The sequence below is a fragment of the Arvicanthis niloticus genome, chromosome 24, assembly GCF_011762505.2.
Source record: "Arvicanthis niloticus isolate mArvNil1 chromosome 24, mArvNil1.pat.X, whole genome shotgun sequence".
Taxonomy (NCBI): domain Eukaryota; kingdom Metazoa; phylum Chordata; class Mammalia; order Rodentia; family Muridae; genus Arvicanthis; species Arvicanthis niloticus.
In genome coordinates this window covers 8,923,876-8,949,828 of record NC_133432.1, presented here as the reverse complement: position 1 = coordinate 8,949,828, position 25,953 = coordinate 8,923,876, and the positions used below count along the sequence as shown (strand labels likewise).

Genomic DNA, 25,953 nt, shown 5'->3' with positions numbered 1-25,953 from the left:
TTTGTCTCACAGTTCTGGATGTTCTTGATGCTTCTGATTGTGGGTTTTTCCTGGTTCACTCCCTCTTCTCATAAAGCACTGAGGATTCAATCCTGGGGATATGCTTATGTCCTCTAAGTGTGCAGACCCCTCCCCCCTTCCCTCTAGACACCATAGTGGAGTTACATCTGCTCCCTCCCAGCACAGAGACTGATCTGCAGTGTGAGTTTGGGGCCTGGTCTGATGGGAGCTTTGTCATCTTGTCTGCAGAAGTCGCAGCCAGGCGCTCAGCCCTGAGGCCAGCGTGGATGAGGGTGGTGTATTTGAGAGCCTGAAGGCAGAGCCGGCCTCCCCTCCTGCGCTCTTCTCAGGCCTGGCAGGTAGCCTGCCTGCCAGCCCCTTCCCAGCAGGCCTGGTGCTGGGCTCCACAGCGGGTGGCGGGGATGTCTTCATCCCCATGCCGGCCACCAGGGATGAGGCCGGCGGCCGCAGCACCGAAGGAAGCACCTACCACCACCGCCAGGCCCACCACCACTTCCACCACAGCACCCACCGCGGGGGCTCCCTGCTGCAGCATGTGGGTGGGGACCACCGTGGGCACTCGGAGGAAGGGGTCGACGAGCAGCCCGGAACTCCGGCACCCGCACTGTCTGAGCTGAAGGCTGTGATTTGCTGGCTTCAGAAAGGACTGCCCTTCATCCTCATCCTGTTGGCCAAACTGTGCTTCCAACACAAGCTGGGTGAGTCCCAAAGGGCCCGCAGCTCCAGAGAAGGACTGCGCATGCCCAGAGCCAGGACCAGCGCGTACAAGCATCATGGTGCTCCGTGCAGGAGTGCATGGTGTTTTGGATCAGCCCTGGGTTCAGATTTCCAGCTGAATTCTATGACTTTGAGCAAGTGGCTTGGCCTCTCTGACCCTTGGTTTTCTCCTCTGTTCAGTGGGGTTGAGATAGAAATTTCCTTAGCCGGTCTGTCAGTAAGAAGGAAAGAGCAGAGCGTCAGGCTTCTGGGAGCACAGCTCCGGCCTTTCCTAGCTGCACCACACTGGGTGTTTTATTTAGCGCCCTGCCGTGGCTCTGTCTTTCAGATAGGGGTTAAATACAAACAGCACCACAGCTGCACCACAACTGGGCAGTGGTGGCGCATGCCTTTAATCCCAGCACTCGGGAGGCAGAGGCAGGCAGATTTCTGAGTTCGAGGCCAGCCTGGTCTACAGAGTGAGTTCCAGGACAGCCAGGGCTACACAGAGAAACCCTGTCTCGAAACCGCCCCTCCCCCCCCCCAAAAAAAATACAAACAGCTCTTCCTCCCAATCCCCAAATCTGCATCTGCAGATTCAGCCAACTACCCAAGGAAGAGATGGGGGTGGATTAAAGGGGTAAATGGCCTGCCCGTAGGCATGGGGACTTCGGTTAATCACTAGTACCCATGTGAACAGCTGGGCACACAGCTGGCATCCCAGTGTTGGAGAGGCAGAGACACAATTCCTGCAGTTCACTACCCAGGTTCAGTGAGCGACCCTGTCTCGAAAGCTAGGGTGGGGTGTGAGGGAGAAAGACATCTGGTGTCGATGTGTGTGTCCCAGGTGCATGTGCACATGTGTATACATGTGAACACAACAGTCGGGAAAAAGGAGTGTCTACTGAACTTGCCCCGCTAGCATTCCATCCACAACACAGTCACAGTGAGCGTTCAGAGGTGATTGAACCTACTACGGGGGATGTGTGTCGTTTCTATGCAAATACCATGCCGTTTCATGTTCAAATCGGAGCAGCCACAGACTTGGGTGTCTACAGGGATCCCAGAACACTTCCCACAAATGCTGGTGGGTGACTGTACTTTGGGGAGTCACGCTGAAGAAGTATTTGAGGTCACACGTGTCACACATATAAAGAAAGTGCTCTTCGAGTGTGTGGTTACCATTGTGTTCATTACTGCCACATGTTCAAATCACCAGAGCCCTTGGTGCCAAGCCTGATGACCTGAGTCCAGTCCTCGGGACCCATGTAGCAGGAGAGAACCCACTTCTTCAGATTGTCTTCTGATCCCTCCATGAGTACCATCTCACACACACATGCACATGCATGCCCACACACCCACACACGCACTGGCAGAGCCTGGCACATAGCAGGTACTCGGCATGACCAGGCCTCATGTAGTGCTTACCCAAGTACCTAGTGCACACTCGTGACTCAGTGACATTCTCTGCAGCATTGATGGTGCCGCCCTGCCAGCAGTATTTACAGACTTGGACTCAGTTACTTCTTCCTGTACAAGACAACCTTAAGGGCCAGTGAGGCGGCTCAGTGCGTGATAGTGCTTGCAACCGTTTACTGAGTTCTATGCCCAGCACCCATGGTCCTGGGGAAGAAGACAGCTGCTGAGGGTTGTCCCGACCTCCTTACACACACCATGGCATGTGTAGCCTCATGCTCAGGGACCCAGACACAATATTAAATAAATAAATAAATAAATAAATAAATAAATAGATAAATAAATAAATAAATAAATAAATACCCCAAACAACAAAAAAGAGAATCTCAAGATGAGAACATCTTTTGTTTTCTTATTTTCCCCTCTCTGGGGAGTTCCAGCCAACTTTATCACCCCCTTCCTAGGTGCAGACCCCTCATGTCACTACCCTTCCCTTCTGTCCCTAGGCATGGAAGCCAGCATGTCCTTATAAGTCTCGCCCTGAATTCTGCCAAACTTGTGTCTAAGGGTGGTTTTTTTGGGTTTGTTTGTTTTCTTTCTTTTTTTTTTTTTCCACAAGGTCTCATTTGTAGCCTTGGCTGTCAGTATAAGTTTGTAGCTGAGCCTCACCTTGAACTTGCAGCAATCCTCCTGCCTCCACCTCCTTAGTGCTAGAATGATGGGCATGTACCACTATGCCTGGCCCTTGCAGCTAATTTGTCCTTGAGTGTTGTCATTAGTTTTTTTCATTAGTTATCAGTTTGTTTGAGACAGTGTCTTCCTCAGTAGACATCAAATTTGGTGTCCTCCTGCCTCAGGTTCCTTGGTGCAGGGGTCACAGGTCTGACAGGTGTGTACCGCCACCATGCCCAGCTTCAGTGTGCTATGTGGTTGTTTTTAATTTACATTTGTCTACTTAATGTGTGCATGTGTGCACAAACATATGGACAGTAGCACCTATGTGGAGGTCAGAGGACATTTTTCAAGAGTCGGCTCTGCCCTTCATCGTGGGTCCTGGGGATTGAACTCAGGTTGTCAGGCTTGGCTGCAAGCCCCTTTACCAACTAAGCAGCTCACCATTCTTGTTATTTAATCCAAAACGGAAAGGACTAGGGTTACCATTCTCACGTTCTCTTCGTTTCTAACAAAGAGAAACACTTCTGTGCAGTTGATCTAGAAGAGTCTAGGGCACAACATTGCAACGCCAGCCGCATCTCAGTCCTGTCTGAAGCAACAGCAGGATTGGAAGTCATTCCACAGGAGCAGGCCTAGGCTGCATATTGCATACATTGGTAATGAAATGAGTTGTGGAACCCAGTGCAGTTCCGTTCTCCCTTCTGGCCCGCCCTCTGCCTGACAGCAGAGATTGCCACCTTCACCCTTAGCCCTGTGGTCTCCTGTGTCCATATTACAAATAACTCCAGGTTCATTTTAGAGCAGACAGGGTAATATCCAGAGTCACTGCTGGAGGTTACAGCCTGTGTGACCTGCCCCACTGTGAGGTTGCTGCTATTAGCTGTCTGTCCATCACACAGATGAGGGTACTGGGGCTCAGAGAGGGGTAGCAACTTGCCTGCAGTCACACAGCAGAAGTAACAGAGCTGGAGTTTGGAATCTGGTCTGGCCATCCTGCACAGCTCTCTCTGAACTCGCTAAGCTTTGCCCAGATGAGGGCTCAGCATCCTTGCCAACTTCAGAAACATGGTGGATTTTTTTCTCCAGCATGTATCAGGGTCTCGGGCTAGGCTGGAGGCCTGAGCGGGTGGAAGCCAGCATGTCCCCCATGTCAACCTGCTATTCCCACAGGCATTGCTGTGTGCATCGGGATGGCCAGCACCTTCGCCTACGCAAACTCCACCCTCCAGGAGCAGGTGTCCTTGAAGGTGAGTCCTCTGAGGCTGTAAGAGTAATTGATTTCCTGTGTCATACCTCTGCAGACTGGAGATCTGACAAAGGTCTGTCAAGGTCACAGCAGCCAACCAGGTGGAAGGAGGGCGGGGACCTCCAGCCAGCATTGTCCTCCACTCAAACACTGTGGCGTGTGCACACCTGCAGTTACGAACACACACATATCTTTCTCTTTCACACATACACACAATTAAAAAAAAAAAAAATTCCGCTCACCTTCAGGCCCACAGTAGGTGCCATGGCTGTTGGATAACAGTAGGAGCTGTTGGCTGCACGTGTTTCTCCAGACTGCTCCCTGACTTCCCAGCCCTTGAGTCACTGTCTCACCTTTATGGCTGATTGTGATCCAAGTGTTATTACTGGTGACTTACGACTTAGATGTGTTCAGCAGCCCACCATCGCCCAGTCAAGGCATGCTACCGACTCAGACCCATCAGGTGGTTAAAGGTGATAGCGCTCAGAAGGGGTTGAACATGGCATCCAGTCTGCTGGGAAACATTCATTTGAACTGTTTTATAAAACTGCTCTCTGCAGAGCAGGTGTGTGTACACACTAATCCGCTCCTGAGGTGGATGCTGCTGTGGAAATGAGAATTCTGTGTAGTGAGAATTCTGGAATTTTGGTTTCTTTTAGACAGAAATATTATAAGAATATGTTTTCGTTTTAATCCCAGGTGTAGATAGATGGGGGCACCGTGCAGCAGCTGACTATGATTTGCCCCGTGCTCTAGCAGAGGTGTGATTTTGCCAGCTGCAAATAGGTTCTGCGATTGTGTGATGCTTGGAATTCTGGAAACTTTTCAGAGGGTACATAAATGCCAGGGCCCTGAGAAGTAGGATTAGTGCTTGTTGGTCGTTCAGGGGGGTTGGTTGTAGTTTGTTGGTAGTCATTGTCAAAAAAGAAATAAGAAGAAATTAGATTCATACCTCTCTCTTTATCTCTATTTCTCTCTCCTTCCCCCCATCCCTCCCCCTCTATCCTTCTTTCTCTGCCATTTAGTGATGGGGGTGAAACAGGGGCGTGGGGGATAAAGGGTGGGAAAAAGAAACCACAACGTAGCAAATACAGGCTACACCCATTCAAGTAGGGTGTCCAGGATTGGGCAGCTCCCAGAGGAGATGGAGCCAATGGGAGTGTGTCAAATGCAGGCTAACAGGATACAGCCAGCCCATGTCACTCCCGAGTCTGTGCTCTGAATGGGAGCTTTAGTCTTTGTAGATAATTCTCCAAACAGGCGTCCTTCTCCCTGTCACCTTCAGTGTGACTAGTCCTTGAGTCCCAGCAAGAGGGAAAGACACCAGAACCTTCCCTCACCTTCTGCTTGCTTCAAGACTATGAAGTTTCCAGTCACCCCAAACATTCTAGAACGTCCTACCACAAGCATGGTTGGCTTCACAGCATCCCCACTTTCTCTGCAGGAGAAGAGATCGGTTCTGGTCATCTTGTGGATTCTGGCCTTTCTGGCGGGAAACACACTGTACGTCCTTTATACCTTCAGCTCTCAGCAGCTCTACAGCAGGTGAGAGGGGCCATCTTGGGGATTGGGGTGCACAGCTGAACATGAACAAGGATGCCAGCCTCAGGCCCTGATTAAACTCAGATTGCACCTGTACACACACACTCTCGAATGTGCAGAGAGAGAGAGAGAGAGAGAGAGAGCGCTCACCAGTGGATATGCAACTTTGCATGAAGATGAGGAAGACCACAGGGAATTAATTTTAGTGATAATTTTATTGAACCACTAGCCTTCCATAGCTGTTCATTCTAGAAACAAAGTACTCAGGAAACAGTCTGGACTGAAGCCACAGAGGCTCTTTCCAGGCTACTTCTCCTTGAACCAAACAGCAACTATTTGCATGACATTACATAATATTTACATAGCATTTGATATTTAGAGTCTTGTAAAGACTGGCTGGTGAAGGATTGTGAGGTTGAGTCGCAGGCAAGAGACTTTGTATTCAGGCATCTTTGGGATGCCCTGGGACAATCCTTCATGGGTGCCAAGGGATAACTGTGTGTGTATTTCAGCTGGAAGCTAGGATGAAACCTTGTATCAAAGAAGGAGAGAGGGAGGGAAGTTGGGGGAGGGAGTAGAGTAGAGAAAGAATGGGGGTCAGCAGGAGGGGTGGTGGTGCTGGCCCATTTAATGGGTTCTGGGGTTTTGTGGGAGGAGCCATGGATGGGGTGAGAGCTGTCCACAGAGGGAATGTGTTTATGTTAAACGATTAAGGGAGGAGATTTTTCCATGACCTGTGCTGTACCACACTGGGAAAAGAATACATGTGTCCTAACAGCCCTTCCTGAGCAGGGGACGTTTTAACCTCAGCTGTTTGTTAAGGATAAAGAGCGGTATTGTGGGCAGAATGAATATCTTAGAACATTTTAGAACAAGTGTCTGGGAGTCTTAGGTTCAGAGAATCTCACCGGAGTGTTCTCACTGTGTGGCAGTGGTCAGAAGGATTCCTGTGGGTAGAAAGAAGGGTTGGACTCTGAACAGGGTGGAAACGGGAGGTAGGCTCTTGGATTATGGAAAAACCGCTTCCCCCTGTGAAAATGGGGCCTGCAGCGGTGACGGGGAGTCAGTCAAAGCATGGCTCACACTATACTTTTCCAGTCGGTTGTCCAGAATGCTAAGGTCCTGCTGCAGGGCAGAGGAGGAGGTAAGGTTTCCCAGCAGTCGGGACCAGTTCCCACCCATGCTGTTTTCTAGACGCCATCTTGTTCCCAGCTGCAGACTCAGGGCTTCTTCAGACCAGGGCTGAGTCATGCTGGCAGCTCAGGAGACTGGCAGAGAGGGCGCCAGAAGAGCCACAGGGCAGAGACCTTGTCTTTTCTGGTGCCACCAGTCTCCAGTTGTATGTGAGTGGTTCCAGCAGCCCCTGCCTTATGCTTGGTGTCCTGCCCTAGTGGGGAAATACTTTTGTGTTGCTGCCCCAACTGCCACCGCCCCACCTACCACTGCCACCACCAAAAGCTAAAGAGAAAAGCCATGGAGATGTAGGCACATACCTGTCATCCCCGCATGGGGACACAGAAACTGAAGCGTAGCATGGGGGATTCAAGGCCAGCCTGAGGCATATAGGAAGCCATGTCTCAGTAGTGTGGTCTGCCTGAGGTTGGGGTCTCAGGAAAGGATGAGAGCCCCCGGAGTGAGGTCAGCGCCTCACACTTGTCCCTGGAGGCTGCTGACGCTGCTAGAATACAGGCTTACCCCACACGTTCTGCCCTGCTAGGTCTCCTGGGCACTTAGAAAACATTTCCCCATGTGTGCTGAGTTTCCCTGTGATGGAGGAAGTAGGTGGTAGCCTTGCAGGCCGTCGCGCAGAGCCTCTAAGCCAGTGGGATGAGGAGAGAAGCCAGTGCCCTCCAGCCTGGCTCCGATCCTAGCGCCACACTCTAGCTGAGGCACATGAGAGGGTGACTCTGCCTCTCTGAGTCATGGTGTCCCCATTCAAAATGGCATAATCTCTGTAACTGCTTCATCCCTTCAGACCCCTAGGGAAGATAAAGTGAATTGAGCTGAATAGAGCAGGGTTGGAACCACAGTGGGAGACAGGGTGCTTCCCTGCTGTAAAAATTATGAATGGGAAGTTGGGGAGCAGAGCCAGAGTGTGGGCTGCAGACTGGGACTAGTTTGGAAACTGCCTGTTGTTGGGATAAGTACAGCAACTGAGCATGAAATGCAAACTGCAGGGTCCAGGCAGTGCATTGTGTTCACACGTGCCTGGCTGTGTGCGGGTGAGACGGTCCAGTCCTGCACACGTGACGTGGGTTTGCGTCCTCCCTAATCACGGATGCAGTGGGTTTGCCCCTTACGGGGTCGTATACAGGCAAATGGGATCGTAACCCCCTGGCGTAGACAGGTGCAGTGGGCCTATGTCATGTCTGGTCATGCGCAGGTGCCACACTGAGTGTGCAGCCTGGATTGAGTGACAGCATCCCCTGCCACCAGGATGCCTGGCTGCACACCCACCTCTGTCTTTTGCCAGTTTCATGACTTAACCGTGTTTCTTCACTTTCCTGTGCCTCTGTTTTCTTATCTGTAAAATGGGAGTGGATGACAGAAACTTGGGGTTTCTGGCCAGCCAGCCTAACCTAATTGCTGAGTTCCAAGTCAGCAAGTGATCCTGTATCAACAAAAAGGAAAAGAAAAAAGGTGTTCTGAGGAATACCTGAAGTTGACCTCTGACCTTCGCATACATGTACAGATTCATCTGTACACACATATACACCTGCACACACGTGAATACATACAACACAAACTCAAATGGTGGGGACCTTTATGATGCTCCAGCCGAGTATTGTCATTTTAATCCTCAAGGGAACTCAGAGAGGTTGACAGTTCCATCTGAGGTCACATGCAGGTCAGTAGCAGATGGAGAAGCAGGCTACAGAAGGATGGTGTATTTTCTCTTGGTGACATTTGCAAGGTTCCTTAGTGAGGGGAAGCTGCCAAGGCCCAGGGTCTAAATGAGTGACTTGGTTCTCTGAACATTCCCCAGCCTCATATTCCTGAAGCCCAACCTGGAGACACTGGACTTCTTCGACCTGCTGTGGATCGTGGGGATCGCGGACTTTGTGCTCAAGTACATCACCATCGCTCTCAAGTGCCTCATCGCGGCCCTGCCCAAGATCATCCTGGCCGTCAAGTCCAAGGTAAGCCTGCCTGCTGCCACCCAAGGCCCCAGGCGCCTCCCAGAGGAGGAAAGAACCGGGACAGAGCTGTTGTAACGCTGCCACCCACCACGATGTCCCTGTGTCTGCACCCCTCTGTTCGTTTTCCTCAATAGAGCCTGTCCCCCTGCCTGGGTCCTGCATCTCTCAGAGAAGGGTGACACTAACAGCTTTGACTCTGTACATTCCAGGGACTCTTTGTAAAGGTGACTGAGGTTCTGCAGGAAAAGGCTCTGTGATCAATTAGTAATGCCTGCCACGGCAAAGGAGGGTGTGTGTGTGCGCGCACACGCGCGTGCAGTGGTGCTTTGCAGTGTGCAGCTGGGAAATGCTTTGGGATGAGGAATTCTTGAGACATGGCCTTTAGAACTTGGAGGACTGAGCCACTGCCACTCACTCCAAGAATGACGGGTCGAATTGACCCTCAGCCTTGAGTGACAACTGACCCAGGCCACTAGGGGTTAACTTTTGAGCAGGTTCCTTCCTCTCCCCACCATGCACTGACTCGGGTGAGCCCAAACCCTACAGTGTAGAGGTTTTCTTGGATGAGGCCACATCTCTGTGCCCTAAATGTCTCTGGGTTCCTCAGGAGAGGAGCCACTGGGTACAAAAGAGCCCTGCAGATAACAAAAGCTCTCCGAGCTCCTCACCCTCTACTGTTGGAAATCACGCCTTCCCCCTCAGAAGTGCTGACCTTGTAGGAATAGTTGCTTTGGGGAAGGAGAAAGTGCTGTACCTGAGCCCTGTGCTCAGGGCGCTGTCCAAGGACTGCTTCACGACACTCATTGGCCTCGGTTCAGAAACACCTGGATCACAGTTTTCAGAGTTCATTTAGGCTATCTGCATTTTTTTTTTGTTTGTTTGTTTTGTTTTTTTTGTTTTTGTTTTTCAAGACAGGATTTCTCTGTGTAGCCCTGGCTTTCCTGGAACTCGCTCTGTAGACCAGGCTGGCCTCGAACTCAGAAATCCGCCTGCCTCTGCCTCCCAAGTGCTGGTATCTGCATATTCATAATGAGTATGTCGGAGTGTGTGAACATGGAATTCACCTGTGTCTCAGCACATGGTGGAGGTGGCAACACCTGCTTTCTGTTGCACTGTGTCATGGGAGGTCAGGGTAGAATCTTCCACTTGTGTGTGTCTTCCTGTCTGAGCAAACAGTTGCAGATTCTCAGGCATTTGGGATGCTATAGTCTTGGTTGGGGTGCTCCACCTGCATGGATAAGACTTAACCTTCATGTCACCTGATCCAGAGCTTTTCCTGATGTCTGAGATGGCAGAGTCCTGGCCAGGTGCCTGTTTCTCAGGCTTTGTGTGCACTGTAAGGTAGCTTTGTATTCCAGCACTGGGAAGCCCGAGGCTTTAGAAACTTCTGCTTTTGTGTCTCCTCCAAGTTCTAATAGGTCTAATGCGTGAGAATTCAAGATGCATAGTATCCACCTCCTGGAGGCCATGCGCCTTGACAAGGAACAGCTTACAGCCGTTTGTTAGCTGCTTGGACAAAGTAGGTGATTTCCTTCAGGAATACAGGCTCGGGCAGCCACCTGTGTGCACAGGGTATTTCACCTTTGTGATCCTCGTGTCCCTACCCACAGCCAGCATGGAGCACAGCACTGCAGGCTGGGAGGAGCTGGGGCTGAAGCGAGCAGACACAGCTGTGCCCCTCCCTCCTCTCACTTGAGCACCTGTCACTACTGGAGCATCCTGGCTCTGCACAGTCTACAGGATCCGCCTGGGAGGCGGGAGAGGCAGAGTCCCTACCAGACTTTGTGGTCGGCGCTAAATGACCCTGAGAACAGACTGTCAATAGAGGTCTTTTTTCCCCCACCCATTCCGGCTACTATGGGGAGCAGCTGCTAAACTGTCCACCGCTGGTAGGATCCGTGGCATTTGCTTGTCATAAACTTGATCTTGCCATGGCTGTCACTCTCTTCTTGTATATGTAGATACTCTGACACATGATGGTTTGGTGACTTGCCCAGGACCACAGTCAGACACTAAAGAGCAGACAGGACAGTAGGAAGTCACCCCTGAGTCAGAGCACTGTGGCTCTCTACTGTGGGTGGACAGAGGCACTGCGCACTGCTTCAGACAGTAGCTGGTGACACAGAGAGTGACAGAGGCAGGGGGCCCTCCCACATTTGTAGTGACATATTTGTGAGGTCCACTGTCATGTGCCTTGTCCTCTGGGACTTTCCTGTTCTTGTCTCTGGGAAGGGGGTCTGGTCTACCAAGTTCATATCTTGAGTCTGTCTCTTTGTAGCTTAGGGGATGGCCAGTAAGTGAATTTCATGCTACACACACACACACACACACACACACACACACACACCCCAATCCATTCAGCTACCAGCAAGGAAACCTGGACTTTGGCTACTTGCAGAAGGTTTTTCCCAGCACAGGTGAAAACAATGGGCTGGTTTCCAGGAGTGTGCAGGAGACCTTCTTCAAGCTTGGGTGTCGGGGCATCTTCTGGCTATTCTGGATCTCAGAACATGGTTGGTCATGAGCTCATGGCTTATGTTCACAACCTGGGGATGGTCTTAAACAGTTTTCCTTGCTTCTTCCTGGTGGAAGAAGCTGCTTCTGTCCACTTTGTACCTTAAGTGACTCTGAAGTCCTATATGATGGCGTATAGAGTGAGTAGCACCCTACTATCTGCCGCTGTACCCTGAACTTTGCCTAAGATGGTGTACATAGTGAATAGCACCCTACTATCTGCCGCTGTACCCTGAACTTTGCCTAAGATGGTGTACATAGTGAATAGCACCCTACTATCTGCCACTGTACCCTGAACTTTGCTGCCATGAAACCCAGGGGCTTTTCCCTGTTTCTCCTCTCTAACCCCCTTGCTTTGTTCCTGCCTTTTCAGACAACTGACGTGATGGTTCAGCTCATCACTTTTCTCTGAGCCCTATGGCTAAAACCGCATCTCTAGCTGGGAATGAGTGCATCTAACATATTTGTTGTTGGCCCACAGCATCTCTATGCATTCAGAATCACGGGTGCATACATGAGTGTGTGCCTCTGTGTGTGTGTGTGTGTGTGTGTGTGTGCGTTTGTGCATGCGCGTGTGCATGTGTGTGTGAATGGGCAAATGGATGGATGAAACATATGAATGGGAAAGTAATGGGTAAATTGTGTGTGGTACATGAATGTATGAATGAGGGGGTAAAGATGGATGTGTGGATGGATTAATGAATGGATAAATGGATGAAGGGGTAGGTGGGAAGATGGATAGGAGGATGGACAGAAAGATGGACCAGTGGGTGAGTGGAGAGAAGGGTGAATGAGTTGGATGGACAGGTGGATGAAAAGATAGACAGAAGGAAGGAAGGCTAGGTGGGTGGATTTATAGCTGGACAGGAGGATGAATGGAAGGATGAAGGGAGGATTGGCCCCGCTGTCCCCTCACTTTCTCCACTTAGGACAGTGAGAGCTGCGAGCCCATCCTCAGCTCCGCCCTTTTTACTATATCTGTGCAGATGTCCAAGCAAGGCAGTCATGAAAACAGAAATGCACAAAGTAATACAAAGTCACGATGGCGGAGAATCCAGGCCATCACCAGGAGCCAGGCAGTGTATCTTGCAGGTGGATTGTTCAAGAGCTCTACAGAGACTGACAGGGGTGGGCTGTGTTGAAAGCTCAGGGGACATCTCTAGCAAAAGGTGGACACACCCCTTCCATGTGGCATTTAGAGTCCCCAGCACACCCTCACCTTCAGTCTCACCAGTCCTCAGAGAGGAGGTGCTCTGACCTCTCTTCACACAGACTGAGCTAAGTGATTTGGCAAAGACTGCAGACCTCGAGCTGACACAGGCAGGAGAGGGGGTGTGGCTCAGCCCTTCATGAGCAGGGTGCTCTCCACAGCCCCTGCTCACAGCGGCCTCATAAGGCAAGGGCAGTTGTCTTGGACTTTTTGAATATTTTATTTGAGGTAAAATTCACATAAAATTAACCAGTAATCTTTTAAAAGGGTGCCTCTGACTCATTTTGTACAATGACTGTGCACCCAGCAACCCTGTGTAGTTCCAGAACATTCCCATCACCCCAGAGGAAAGCCTGTGTTCATTAAGCAGTAACCCTAGACTCCTCCCACCAGCCCCACGCAGCCACTGATCTGCCTTCCGTGGATGGAGTGGATTTGCCCACTGTGTATAGTTCCTATACACAGGATCACATCATAGCTTTGAACCAACATTATGTCTTCAACTTCATCAGCATTGTGCGTGGGCTGGCACAGCTGCACACACCTGTAATCCTGGTGCTCAAGAGACAGAGGCAGGAGGATTGGAAGCTCAGGCAGCCTGGGAACGAAGTAAGACCTTACTCAAAAGGAAAACAAACAAACAAACAAACCAGAGGTTAGGAGATGTCCTAGTGCTGTCAGGGCACTTGCTCTGCAGGCAGAGAGTCCTGACTTTAACCCCCAGGACCACAGGCTAGCAAGGCATGGCTGAGGATAGCCAGGCATGGCTGTAGGTGCCCGTAACCCCAGCATTGCAGGGCACAGACAGGCAGATCCCCAGTGAGAGACTCTGTCTCAGGCAGCAAAGGGGAAAGCACTACAGGATAACTCCTAAGGTCTTTCTCTGCATTCTCTGACAGAATACCTTTCACACATCTGCATGTCCCCGCTCTGGTGCACACACATGCGCATGCGAGAAAACACAACACCATCATACTGGAGCCTGGCTCAGCCTTCATTTCTTTCCATGACTGGGCCCCATCCCACAATGTGGACAGACCACCATTCACTTAGCCATTTGTTCTCCGAGGAACTTTAGGGTGCCTACCACCTGGTGTGAGTGGTGCCAACAGGACCGTCTGTGTGCAGGAACGTATACATGGTAAACCTAGCTTCTTAGATGTGTTTAGTGCGTCTTCTGAGCTAGTTAAGAGTCAGATTTGTGGACACAAATCCCTGCTGTACTCACCAATCCAAGCTGGAGGAGCTGGCTTCTCTCTCCTTCAGACGGCACTCTGTCGGACCAGGGGGTGGGGTGGGCGCTGACACCCCTTCCCCACACCTCTGATGTGTGGGTGACAGTTATTAATGCCTCTCTGGCAACCGCCCAGCTCCTTCCTTGATGATTATTATTTTATTCTGAGAGATTAATGTGCCGGGTCAGAGCGTAATCCAGCCTGTAACAAGTGATGTGAATGGTCCTCCCAAGATAAATTGCAGGCTGGGAAAAGGTCCGCAGCCTCTCCTTGCCTGTCTGAGAGCTCTGGAGAGTCCTCATCAATCCTTGTCTGGGAGGAAGAAAGCCACGGGTGTTCCTCTGCAGCTGGGGTGAGGTGGGTGTGGGGGGAGACACATCTGTTAGGGACCCCTAATGGCCCTCAGCACAGATGCTCCTACACAGGCCTCCGTGCCAGCCACTGAGAGAGTGGGTTGGTGGACATTGCAATTATGATATTGGAGGCCTCTGGTATTTGGCCCCATTGGATGGCCTGACGTGCAGCTGAGTGAGCCACCTTGCCTGGGGACTTGGGGAGCGTCTTCATTTTCTTCCTCTTCTTAATCATCCCTCTGCTGTGACCAATTCCCGAATTCCCTCCTGTCTCCTAGCATGACAGGGTCTGTCAGGGACCCTCACAAAGGGGCCCCTTGGTGAGTCAGGATCCTTGGGATAAAGATGGCGGCCACTGATCTTCAAGCTCGTCTCCAGATTGTCACCCTGGTCTGGTGATCTGAGCTGACACTTGCTTTTGTTTGTTTCTTGGAGTTTTCATTGTGTATCCTGGGCTGGCTTTGAATTCTTAATCCTCCTGCCTCAGTCTCTTGAGTGCTAGGATTCTGGGTGTAAACCACCACACCTGGCCCTGAGCTGCCATTTGTCATTATAAACCCACATAATAGGCTAGGGGGTGTAACTTGGTAGAGCACTTGCCCACATCAAATCAATCAATTAATTATTCCCATATAATATGTACAACGCATGTAGCTTGGGCCTGCCAGATCTGGCTTCTACTCCACCTCTCTCTTCACCACACTAACTCCCTCTCCCTCCCTCTCTGCCTCTCTCCATGTAGACCAGCTTCCTTGGGGACTTTGCATTCTCCTCAAGCCCTTCACACTTCCTGTCCCTCTGCCTGTGGCAGCCACCCACTGTTCCCATGACTGCTTCCTTCCCATGGTTCCTGTCTCAGCCTCCCTGACCTGACCTGCAACATCATGGAGTCGTCTTCCTCATACACAGTACATCAGACTGTTGTGTGTACACCTGTTGCCTGCATCACCACCCATGGGGTGTGAGCTCAGGTGCTCAGGGACCTCGGGTCTTAGTAGTTTCTGTGCTGAGCGAGCTGTGAGTTGCTGTGAGTTGACAAGAAGACCCTTACCCTAACCGCCTGTCGGGATTAAAGCTAGACCTGCCTCCCCTCCCCACGGTCCTGTCTTGGTCCAGTTCACTGATGGTTCCAGGGCCTTTGGCTTGTAGGCTGTGGTGCGTCTGGAAGCTGGAAAGCTGAGCAAGACATCTTCCTAGCTGTTGTCCCCACACTGCTGTCCCCACGCACGCCCCTCTGCCCACACCCGTTACGCTGTTCTCTTGTTTCTCATCTTTGTTTGTTTATGCTTTATTCTCTTCTGATTTTGTATTATTTATTTACGTGGAGGGCAGTCTGCCCACAGGGCACACTTGGAGGTCAGAGGCCAGCTTGCAGGGGTCATTTTTCTATCATGTGGGTCCCTCAGGTCATCAGGCTTAGTGAGCGGTAAGCACTTTTACCCGCTGAGCCGTCCGACAAGCCCTCGTTTCTGGCCTTTTAGACAGGGTCCCACTATCAGTGCAGGTTAGTCTGGAGCTGTCAGTCCTCCTGCCTCAGCATTCTGAGGCACAGACTTCACTCCTCACACCGGTGTTCATCCTGTCCCTACTTAAGAGGCTAAAGCTGACCTAAATTCACAGGACACCATCCACCCCAACCTCTGCTGCTCTTAGGAATAGACAGGAGCTGCCACCTAGTCCACAGTCCTTTCTCTCTGTGAAAATGAGTGTCGCTTGGCCTGCAACCCTGCAGCTGTGTTGGCCCACATGGAGGGCACAGGCCACCTGTGCTGTCTGCATGGGAAGTCACTGAATTCTAGACGCTCCTCTCCTGCACAGGCCTCACTTGCGCAGGGGCTTGTCGCTGTGCAGCCAACACAGGTAGTGTCTTCAGGGCCAAGGCCACAGCTCAGGGGCAGAGCTTGTCCAGCGTGTGTGGTGCCCAGTTCCAGCCACACCACCATTGCTGCAAGTTCTGCTGGACACTGCCATTTAGAACATTCTCAGGATGGGGCAAACTTGAGCACCCCACTAATATGACGAATGCATTGTTCATTATGTGATAGCCATGAGCCCATGGGGACAGGGCTGGAAGTTAACAGTATAACGTGATCTGCTGGGGGGCGTCTGGGCTCCAGAGGGTTAGTGTTGATTTTCATCTTGACGGGATCTAAAATCACCTAAGAGACAAACTGTGAGCATGCCTGTGAGGGTGTATCTAGTCGGGGTTAACTGAGGTGGGGTGAGCATGCCTGTGAGGGTGTATCTAGTCGGGGTTAACTGAGGTGAGGGGATCTACTCTGGAGGTGGGCGCTACTATCTGAAAGCTGGGGTCCCAGACAGACAGACAGACAGACAGACAATGAGCACTCATCTCTTTCCTTCCTAACTGTGGCCAGCCACTTGAAGCTCTTGTAGCCACCGTTTCCCGCCACAATGGACCAGATCTTCAAACTGTGAGCCAAAATAAGCCTTTCTTTCCTTAAGGTCATTCTTCTCAGGTATTTGGTCACAGCAGTGACTAAGGCGACCACTGTGTAAGAGTAGCTGACATGGGTCATTCTGCTCGACTCTGTGATGGAGAAACATAAAAACAGCACCTTGTCTTAAGGACTCTTTAGGCTCCTTGTCAAGGGAAGCGCCACCACACGGCAGATCTCACCCAGGCCTTGAATCATCAAAGCTGGACCTCAGTCCTGGCTCTTTTGTTTATCACGGGGAACCTCGGCTTCTCACCGAGTGCTCAGCTGTCTTCTCTGCAGCGGGGTGTCTGTCGTGCTGCCCCAGATGACCAGGGTGAGCTAAAGCATGGTGAGGTTGGCTCTGCCAGTCTGACTGCTCTGAGGAACTCATCGTTAGGTCGCCTGCTGTCCCCTGAGGGCCAGGGAGGAGAAAGCCACTGCCAGCAGCTACTGCTAAGTGGGGCTACTTAGCAATGCCACTAAAGCTGTCTTCTTATGTCCCCAGCCAGCCCCTAAAGTAACAGCCTGCAGTGTGTCCCTCAGAACTTGTCAAGTATTGAAGTCCTAACCCATAATGCATCAGCATGAGGGCATGTTTGCATTTTTAATGTTTAGTTTTTGAGTTATACTTGCTTAGTGTGTATATGTGCATACATCACAGCTCACGTGGCAGTTAAAGGACAACTGCCAGTGTGTTTTCTCTGTCTCGTGTGGTCCTGGGGATCAGACTTGACAGCAAGCGCTTTGCCCACTGAGCCATCTTGCCACCCCAAGGGATGGAATCTTTGAAGAGTGATGAAGAAGGTATGTCATAACATTACGTTTCTTATTGTTGTGACAGAACACCTGACAGAGCAACCCAAGAGCTGTGTTCTGGCTTGTGAGTCAGGGTAGAGAGTCCATGGCAGAGAAGGCGCGGAGGCAGGGACTGCCCTTTGCTGTAGCAGAGGGATCCTGAGGGGACTGAGGATAAAGGTGGGTGTGAGGAACAGGCCTGCGAGGTAAGCCCTCAAGACCCGCCCACATTCCAGTCCTGCTCTAAAACAGCACCACCATCAGTCAAGTGCTTAAATACACACTTGCAAGGCTTGCAAGGCGGATGTTCTGAGTTCAGATACAATGGGAGGTCAGGGGAGGGCCTGACCCCATGTGACCCTTAGTAGCTTATATCTAGAGGAAGTGTTGACTGGCCCATCCCTCCCTGTTTTAAACACTGGGATCCTCCTTCTGGAAGTTAAAATGGTCACAGGCACTGTGTGCACACAGAAGCAATGGCAACAACTGTGTGCTCTTCTAGGTCACCTTGCTTTTTGTTACCTCCCACCAACCCTGGACATAGCTCCAGCAACACATCCAGAAAACAATCTGGTGATTAAAAGGTGGGACCCAGAGTCTGTGCACTTCCTGCCAGAGTGCCCTTCTCCCAGTTACCAGCAGCTTGGCCTCTTCTGCCTTCACTGCCCCATCTGCAAAATGGAGCCATAATCCTGCTGTTCACTTTCCTTTGCGTCCCAGGAAATAATTGCTGACTCAGCCATCAGGACCTGGGGAAGGGGCTCGATCAGGACAAGTACGGGGGTCTGAGCTCTGGTCCCCAGCACCCATGTAGAAGCTGGGCACGACAGTACACATCTATAACCCCAGCCCTGGAAAAGGGCACGCAGCACAGGCAGATCCCTAGCGCTCTCTGGTCGTCCAGACTATGCAACTGGTGAGTGTTCCGTGAGAGACTCTGTCTCCGAAGGTGAGGTGGAGAGCACCTGCGGATGATACCCAACATGGACCTCTGGCCTCTGCATGCATGACACCCACATACCTACACACGTGCATGATCCTAAGTCTGCTGGCAGCCAGTACGAATACACATCCTCACGCTCCACCTCACAGTCAGAATCCGCAGGGTTGTGCCCTGCAGTCAGGACCATAGCAAGCAAGTGCTCTGGCTGGTCTGAACACACGCTGTCTTAGTCAGGGTTTACTGCTGTGAGCAGACACCATGACCGAGGCAACTCTTGTAAGGACAACATTTAATTGGGGCTGGCTTACAGGTTCAGAGGTTCAGTCCATTATCATCAAGGTGGGAACATGGCAGCATCCAGGCAGGCATGGTACAGGAGGAGCTGAGATTCTACATCTTGTTCTGAAGGCTGCTAGCTGAATACTGACTTCAGGCAGCTAGGGTGAGGTTCTTAAACCCAGGCCCACAGTGACACACTCACTCTGACAAGGTCACACCTCCTAGTAGTGCCACTCCTTGGGCCAAGCATATACAAACCATCACACGCCATTGACCTACACGGTTTATTCCTTTCCAGTGCTACGTAATATTCCCAGAATTAATTGACCCAGTATAATGTGATGGTTAGATTGGCCCTTCGTCTTTGCCAACATGGCAGATACAATGCCCATGTTTCTCTAATGTAGCCACGCAGGATTGAATTGTTGGAGTGAGTGTCTTCCACTGTGTGGAGTGGTTTCCCTGTCTCCCATTGACTGTAGCAGTGTGCATTGCCTGCAGGGCTGGATTCAGGCTGCACTTTCGCCATGTTCCTGCTGTAGATGACTGTGAAGGGCTTCATCATCAGAATGGACCAGGAACCCATCCTAAGGAAGGCTAAGCCACTGTCCTTTGCAAGGGCCCCAGGGTGAAATGTGGACCCAGCATGACTCCTCGCTCCCAACCCTTCGGCCCAGTATCTCCCTTGTTGATTTTTGCCAGAGCAGTCTGCAGTTTAATCTCCCTGACTCTGCTGGGAATCTGTCTAGGATCCGTAGCAGGCAGGTTCTCCTTCCCCAGAGCAGAGCCAGGAGCAGGAGCAGGAGCGCCCCAGTGCTCTGAGAGCTTCACTTCAAGGAGCGGGCTCCGTGCCAGGCTCCGTGGCAGGCTGAGCAGGTCTGAAAGCCTCAAGATGGCCTGGAAGCCCTAGCAGGGGTAACACTGTAGCCACGAGCAAAAGTTTTAATAAAATAATAAATGTCATGTTAATCCAGTGTAAACATGGGAAAGAGCAGAGGTATCTGCTCCACCCTTGGAGCTTCATCTGTGGGAGCTCATTCCGAGCTGTCCGAGTTACTGTTCTCTCGCTGTGAGAGGCAGCTCTTAGAAAAGAGAGCACTTGCTCCATGATCATCATGGCAGAGGCAGGCAGGCGGGCGGGCATGGTGCTGAGCAGTAGCTGAGGGCTTTACATCCTGATATGCAGGCAGCAGGCAGACACACACACACTGGGCTTGCTGTGGACTTTTGAAACCTCAGAGTGACACACCTCCTCCAACACCCCCTAATCCTGCCCAAGTGACAACCTCCTCCACCAAGGCCACACCCCCTAATCCTTCCCACCTGACACTCCTCCTCCACCAAGGCCACACCTCCTAATCCTTCCCAAGGAGTACCACTAATTGGGGACCAAGTGTTCAAATATATGAACCTATGGAGGCTATTTTTACTCAAACCACCACCCATGCCATAACACCTTGTGAGGTAGATAGTCTTAGATGTTTCACCTGGCAGACAGGGAAACTGAGGCACAGAGAAGCTAACTGACTTGATAGATGTTAATGGGTGGTGGGGCATACACTTGAATTCTATTTTTTTGTTTCAGAACTCAGTTTCTCAGTATGCTGTCACACACATGGCGCACATGCAAACATATATGCAAGCACACAAGTGCACATGCACACGTCCTAGGCCCACATTCCTGCCAACCTACCACAGGACAGTGGCAGCCACTGCCACTCAACACAGTGGGAGACAGCCATCACTGCCCCCTGGCAACCCAGGCCCACACCCTCGCCAGCCTCTCAGCCTTATGTCTCAGGGGACTATCATTGTTGTTTGTTTTGTCCCCTCCTGTCTCTTTACTCCGTCCCCTAGGAGACACTCAAAGGCTACGGTCAGCCACCAAGGGAGACAGCAAGGACAGGACCCAGTGGACACCTGGGAGTTCTCACACCTCGGCTTACACTATTGTGTGTGTGTGGGGATTGCATTATTTATTTATTTACTCAGCCCTGCCCTGCTCCACACCCCCCAAGCTGTTGTTCCCCGCTGGGAAAAATGAAAAACAGCCTCAGACAACAGCAGACAAGGCAGACCACATGGCCCCCACAGTTTAATTTCCTTTAATTCATTTTATATTGAACCAAATGATACTGTTTGTTTTTAATGGCAAACACTCAGCACGGAGGAGGAGCAGCCGGGATCCTGGGGGAAAATCAAGAACACAGCTGCTGTTGAAATCCTGGCTCTTCTAGCCCCAGCCCCCAGCCCCACCTCCCCATCTCCTTTGGAAATAGGTTTCCAGGTTGAAGGAGACACCCTTCTCCAGCTCCGATGGTGGCTGTCTAGGGGGCAGGCCTGGCCGTGTCCCAATTCTGTCACCCGATGTAGGGTGGCCCCAGTGGAGAAACAGAGACCCAGGCCTGGCTGCTGTGACTGTTTACAGTGGTGCTCCTTGCTTATCGCTGGTAAGCAGGGCCTACCCAGTGCCTAGTCCAGGCAAGGACAGGGCACATGGAGCTGGGCACAACCCAAGTGCATCCCTTAACTCCAGAGCCTGAGGCAGCCTCAGAAGGCCTCCACAGCAGTTCCTGTGCTCAAGAAACAAAAGCAAGGGCGGAAATAACTGCCTACATCCAGACCAACTCTCCGGGACCTGACCTTCTGTGGGCTGGGTAGGGTCTGGCACCTCTTTGAAGCCTTCCGTGACCCTGACTCTTCAAGACCCCTTTTTGCTGAGCTAGACCTTAGCTGATAACTGTTCTTACACATGAAGAGAACTCAAACTCTGAAGCCCCTGGGCAAGGAAGCAGAGGCCTTTGGCCTGGTCCTGACCTTGGTGAGGCCAAGCCAGGATGGTAGATGCCACAGGAAGTCCTCCCAAAGGCCTCCTCGTGCTGCAGGGGGTGCTACACCTGCTCCTGTCCACATGCAGAGATTCAGACAGGCCTCTGTTCTGCTGGTAAGGAAAGCAGGCTAGCTGTTGGTCACGTGACTCACCCCCAGGCATAATCGGCTAAGATCATCTAAGCCTCTGGCCAGTTGGGTGCTGTGCTGGAGGAGCCCTCAGCAGCAGGGCTTCCAAGGTTAACATCCCAGTGCAGCAGGGGGCAGGTAGGGAAGCAGACATCCCAAAACAGCTACCCACAAGGCTGCCCTAGTTTCGCTCACTCTGTAGCCAAGGATGGACCCATGGCAGGCCTCCTGACTCAGCTTCCCAAGTGCTGGGATTACAGGTGTGTGCCCCCTTATGAGAAATGATTGGGTCAGAGCTGGGCAGTGTGAAGCCAGCAGGTCCTTCCAGAGGAGCAAACAGCCATAGCACTGGTGTGACTTTACGGTGATGCCTGCCAAGGTCTCGCCATGAACACGTGCGGTCATGGTATCCCGAGGCCAGGAAAGGCTGGTAAGGAGTCTGTACTTCGGACGAGGCAGGGAGGCTTAGTGCTGGGTTCCAGGAGTTAACTGTATCCTACCATGCCGAGGGTGGCAACCTCCCTGATGTGGCCCCTGAGAGGATCCCCGTGCCCCTCTAGTAAACGACAGAAGCTTGCATCCGGTTATGGCCCTGCTCCCGTTCCTCTACCAACCCTCCTTCCCAGAGCTGAAGCTGACCAGGGAGCCCGCTGGTGTGAACCTCCACACTCTCGCCGTTCACAAAGGCTCCAAGGTGTTGGGAAAGCCGGGCTCTAAGCCGCCCATGATGGTGCATGCCTTTGATGCTGGCACTCAGGGAGCAGAGGCAGACAGCTTTGTGAGTTCAAGGCCAGGGTCTAGATAGTGAGGTCCAGGTCAGCTAGAGCTATATAATAAAACTGTCTCCAAAAATTTAAAAAAAAAAAAAAAGAAAGAAAGAAAAAAGGAAGGAAGGAAGGAAAAGACACAGAAATGTGTGCAGATTTTAAAGGAAAGACATAACAGAACCCCTCCATGACACTCTCTGTAGCTATCCTCCTTTCCGCTGTCCACGGGAAACCATTCCCACGTCTGCCTTTTGTACATTTGTCTGTCTTCAGTCTCACCAAGCTTTTGATCGTGGATGGAGTGAACATGGAATATACCCAGTTTTACCCCCAGTCAGACTGGAGTTTGAATGTCAACACTACCCAAGCCAATAATTTTTTTGCCTCACTTACAAAATATTTAACACACATGATCTGACAAACTCTAGTGTGGTGTAGGAACTGAATAAAAGTTCAGTTGAGGAGACAGGGCCTGCCCCTTTGGTCAGGTGATTATCATTAACCATAAGCCATAAGATCACAGTCTGCACTACTCGGGGATGAAAGTAAATCCTGGGCACTGAAGAGATGACCCAGTAGTTCAGAGCCCAGACTGCTCTTGCAGAGAACATGGATTTGGCTCCCAGCACCCACAAGGCCGTTTATGGCCACATGTAACTCCAATTCCAGGGCACCTGTTACGGTCTTCTGGCCTCCATGGGCACCAAGCACACATGCGGTGCATATACATAGTTCAGACAGAGACACATATGCATGCATACACACAAAACCGCAATCCTGGAGACTTGGGTCAGTGGGAAGGGCTCTCGGTTGAGACTACAAAGATCAGGTTTCTCTGCAGTGGGGTTGACCCCAGCCTGGAGCTGGGACACCTTAAGTGCGGAGCCTGCTAATGACCCAGTACAGCCGCAAGTCGGAAACACCGCCTAGACTGTCAGTCGCGCCTAGAGCTCAGCACTCCTTGGGCACCGGGGTCTCTTGGCGCGGGAGTGATGTCATCGTCCTGCGCCGTCCTGCGGGCCAGGGGCACTCCAGACGCTAACGAGGAGCCTGTTGTGGGGAGCTGGGGAGACCACGATGATCTCATCCACCTGGGAGAGGCTGGGCTGCCGCTGACGTCATCGCAGCTCCTGTTGCCCAGCAACGCGGAGCCGCTAGCCCCACCCCAGCTTCCTAGGTTCTGGGTTGCTCTCCCCTTCCCCTTTCTCCTGCCAGTGTTCCCTTCTTCTTCTTGTTCCTTCCTCCTCCTTTCCCCTTCTTCCCCTCTCCTCACATCTCATTATATTTCTTAGGTTCTTGTTTTCGGTCTTCCTCACGGGTGTCTTGAAGCACCCCACAGAATTTAAGTCCTTGCTCCTCTGCCTGTCTTGTCTGAGCCTGCTTCCCACCTGCTAACGGTGCTAATAAGAACAGCCTCTGATCAGCCGAGGGGATAGCATGAGGGTGTTAAGTTTTCCACGCACAGCAGCCTCTCCTCACCCAACAGGCAGTCCGTCTCCTTTTGTGTCCCTTTCCTCTCTGCTCAGATGGTTCTCTAAATGGCGTAGCCCAGTGTTTGAGTTGTCTCGTGCTTGGAATTGATGGTAACCACCTCCCTCTCAGAGGGGATCTGGCTGTGCAGTTCCTGCTTGGTGTGTGCTAAAGAAGGCGGTTATAAAACAGGCCTGGTGGGGTACCTGTAATCCCAGCACTTGGGAGACTGCAGCAGGAGGATCCTGAGCTCCAGGCCAACCTATTCAGTGGCCTTTTCTATCAGGCCTCTCTGACTGGCTCGTTTCTCTCCTGTCTTTGGCCCAGTCTTTTGTCCCATAGTCCTCTCTGCCTTTTTCTGTATTCTTCTCAGCAGCCTTTCCAGCTTCTCCCAGAGCTTAGAGGTCAGCTAAGCTCTTCTTCTCCTCTTGGAGAAGTCCCGATGCGCCCCCTCCATTACTGGCTCTGCCCTTCAGATGATTGCTGGAGCTGTTTTGTCCTGAGGGTACTGGCACCTGAGGCCCCAACATCCCAGCAGCCTGGCAAGTCATTTTCTTAGAAAAACAAGCCTTTATTTTCAGCCCTCTTTGTCAGCTTGGGGGGGAAATGCAATCGGGAACTGAGGCCAAAGGTCTCCTCTGCCCTCAAGGCTACAGTATTCCCCTTTTAGTCCCCCACAGTAAAGGAGGCTTTGGGGTGCAGCCAGGCTGTGGTCTCAGGCAGCAGAGCTATCTACCTGCCTTTGCTGGACCACTGACTTACCACAGGAACCCCTGGCTCTGTACAGTTTTGAAAGAACTGTCATGGGACCCTCCCCACCGTGGCCATTCAGAGAATCAGGTGACCAAGTTCAGACTCAGCCCTCTGTTCCCAGGAGGAGGCTTAACTACAACCGGCCCCTTCCAACATTTGCTATGTACTTTGGTGCCCAGGCTCAGGAAGAAACACAGAGAATTCAAGCTACCAAAAATGCTGCTACTGGCTTCCATTGCCTTAACAGATCTGCTAGGTCCAGCATTTTTCTAGCTCTGTGACTTGAAGCAGGAACCCTTACCACTTGTGCCTCTGGCAATGACTCTGTACAGTGAGAGTCAGCTGTAGCTGGACTGTGGTTACTTTGTGGGTCCTTTTTTCTTCCACCCTTTCAACCCCTAACACTAGGTAGGAGAGAAAGGAGAGAGGGGAGAAGGGGAAAAAGAGATCCCTGAATAAAGTTAGGTGTAGGAAAGGGATCGACCGATAGACTACTTCTTGCTGATTAAGAGCACCAAGTTCCTTGGGGGCAAGTTAGATCTTCGAGGTCAGGACATCTGATTTCTTCTCCTCTCTTTGCACACAACTACTTAACAAACAGCAACCCATTAACAGCCACACTCTCAGGGTGCTAGCATTCATGTAGCCTCTGAAAAGTCGCCAGAATTCCAAATGACACACACTCGTGAAAACTCTCTGCAGCTGGCAAAACCACTCCCCTACCAGAGCACAAGGCAAATCACAGTCACCTGCTGTGAAGCAGCCCCCACATCCCCATTCCTGGGATTAAAATGAAAACACATTCACCTAAAATGTCTGGGGGGTTTTTTTTTTTTTTTTTTTTTTTTTTTTTTTTTTTAAAGAAACCAAAGTTCTTACTACAGTCAGCAGCACCTGCCTCTATGGTACTGGGTACAGAGCATATGATGTCCTAAGCTTTAAGTCACCAAAGAGGAGCAGAGACAACCACAGCTGACAAGTGGGAAAGTAAATGGATCCTTGACACCATGTTTGAGCTCCTAGATCCACCTGTACTTGCAGCTGCAGCCATCTTGCCTCTGGGGTTTTTTGTTTGTTTGTTTGTTTGTTTGTTTGTTTTTGGTTTTTCGAGACAGGGTTTCTCTGTGTAGCCCTGGCTGTCCTGAAACTCACTCTGTAGACCAGGCTGGCCTTGAACTCAGAAATCCACCTGCATCTGCTTCCCAAGTGCTGGGATTAAAGGCGTGCGCCACCACCGCCCAGCTTCTCTGGGGTTTTGAGATATCCACTTATTTCTCCAAGCTACTCTGTTACCTCTCTGACCCTCATAATCCCAGGGGACTCCAGTACTTGTGTTAACAGCGATTAGAGGCTCAGACAACAGAGCTGGGTTAATACCTCTGGAAGACAGAGCAGACCGCTGAGGTTCAGGGAGAAATGGGGGAGAGGAGAGAGAGAGAGAGAGAGAGAGAGAGGGAGGGAGAGGGAGAACACCTCACTCAGAGTACCAGAGCCATGAA

The 25,953-nt window shown here is 51.4% G+C and overlaps 1 protein-coding gene across 7 annotated transcripts in view; it reads left to right on the top strand.

Moving 5' to 3' along the window:
- Rnft2 (ring finger protein, transmembrane 2) overlaps positions 1 to 25,953 on the top strand; it is a 55,193-nt gene that overhangs the window by 8,012 nt on the left and 21,228 nt on the right. For 5 of the 7 annotated variants that reach the window (XM_076922594.1, XM_076922596.1, XM_076922595.1 and 2 more), the window contains exons 4-7: positions 250 to 719; positions 3,979 to 4,055; positions 5,499 to 5,599; positions 8,583 to 8,736. In XM_076922594.1, the coding sequence (XP_076778709.1) occupies positions 250 to 719; positions 3,979 to 4,055; positions 5,499 to 5,599; positions 8,583 to 8,736 (802 nt within the window). Of the gene's footprint in view, positions 1 to 249; positions 720 to 3,978; positions 4,056 to 5,498; positions 5,600 to 8,582; positions 8,737 to 14,790; positions 20,589 to 25,953 lie in introns of those variants that run through there. The other 2 variants (XR_013107011.1, XM_076922599.1) reach the window with 2 other exon arrangements.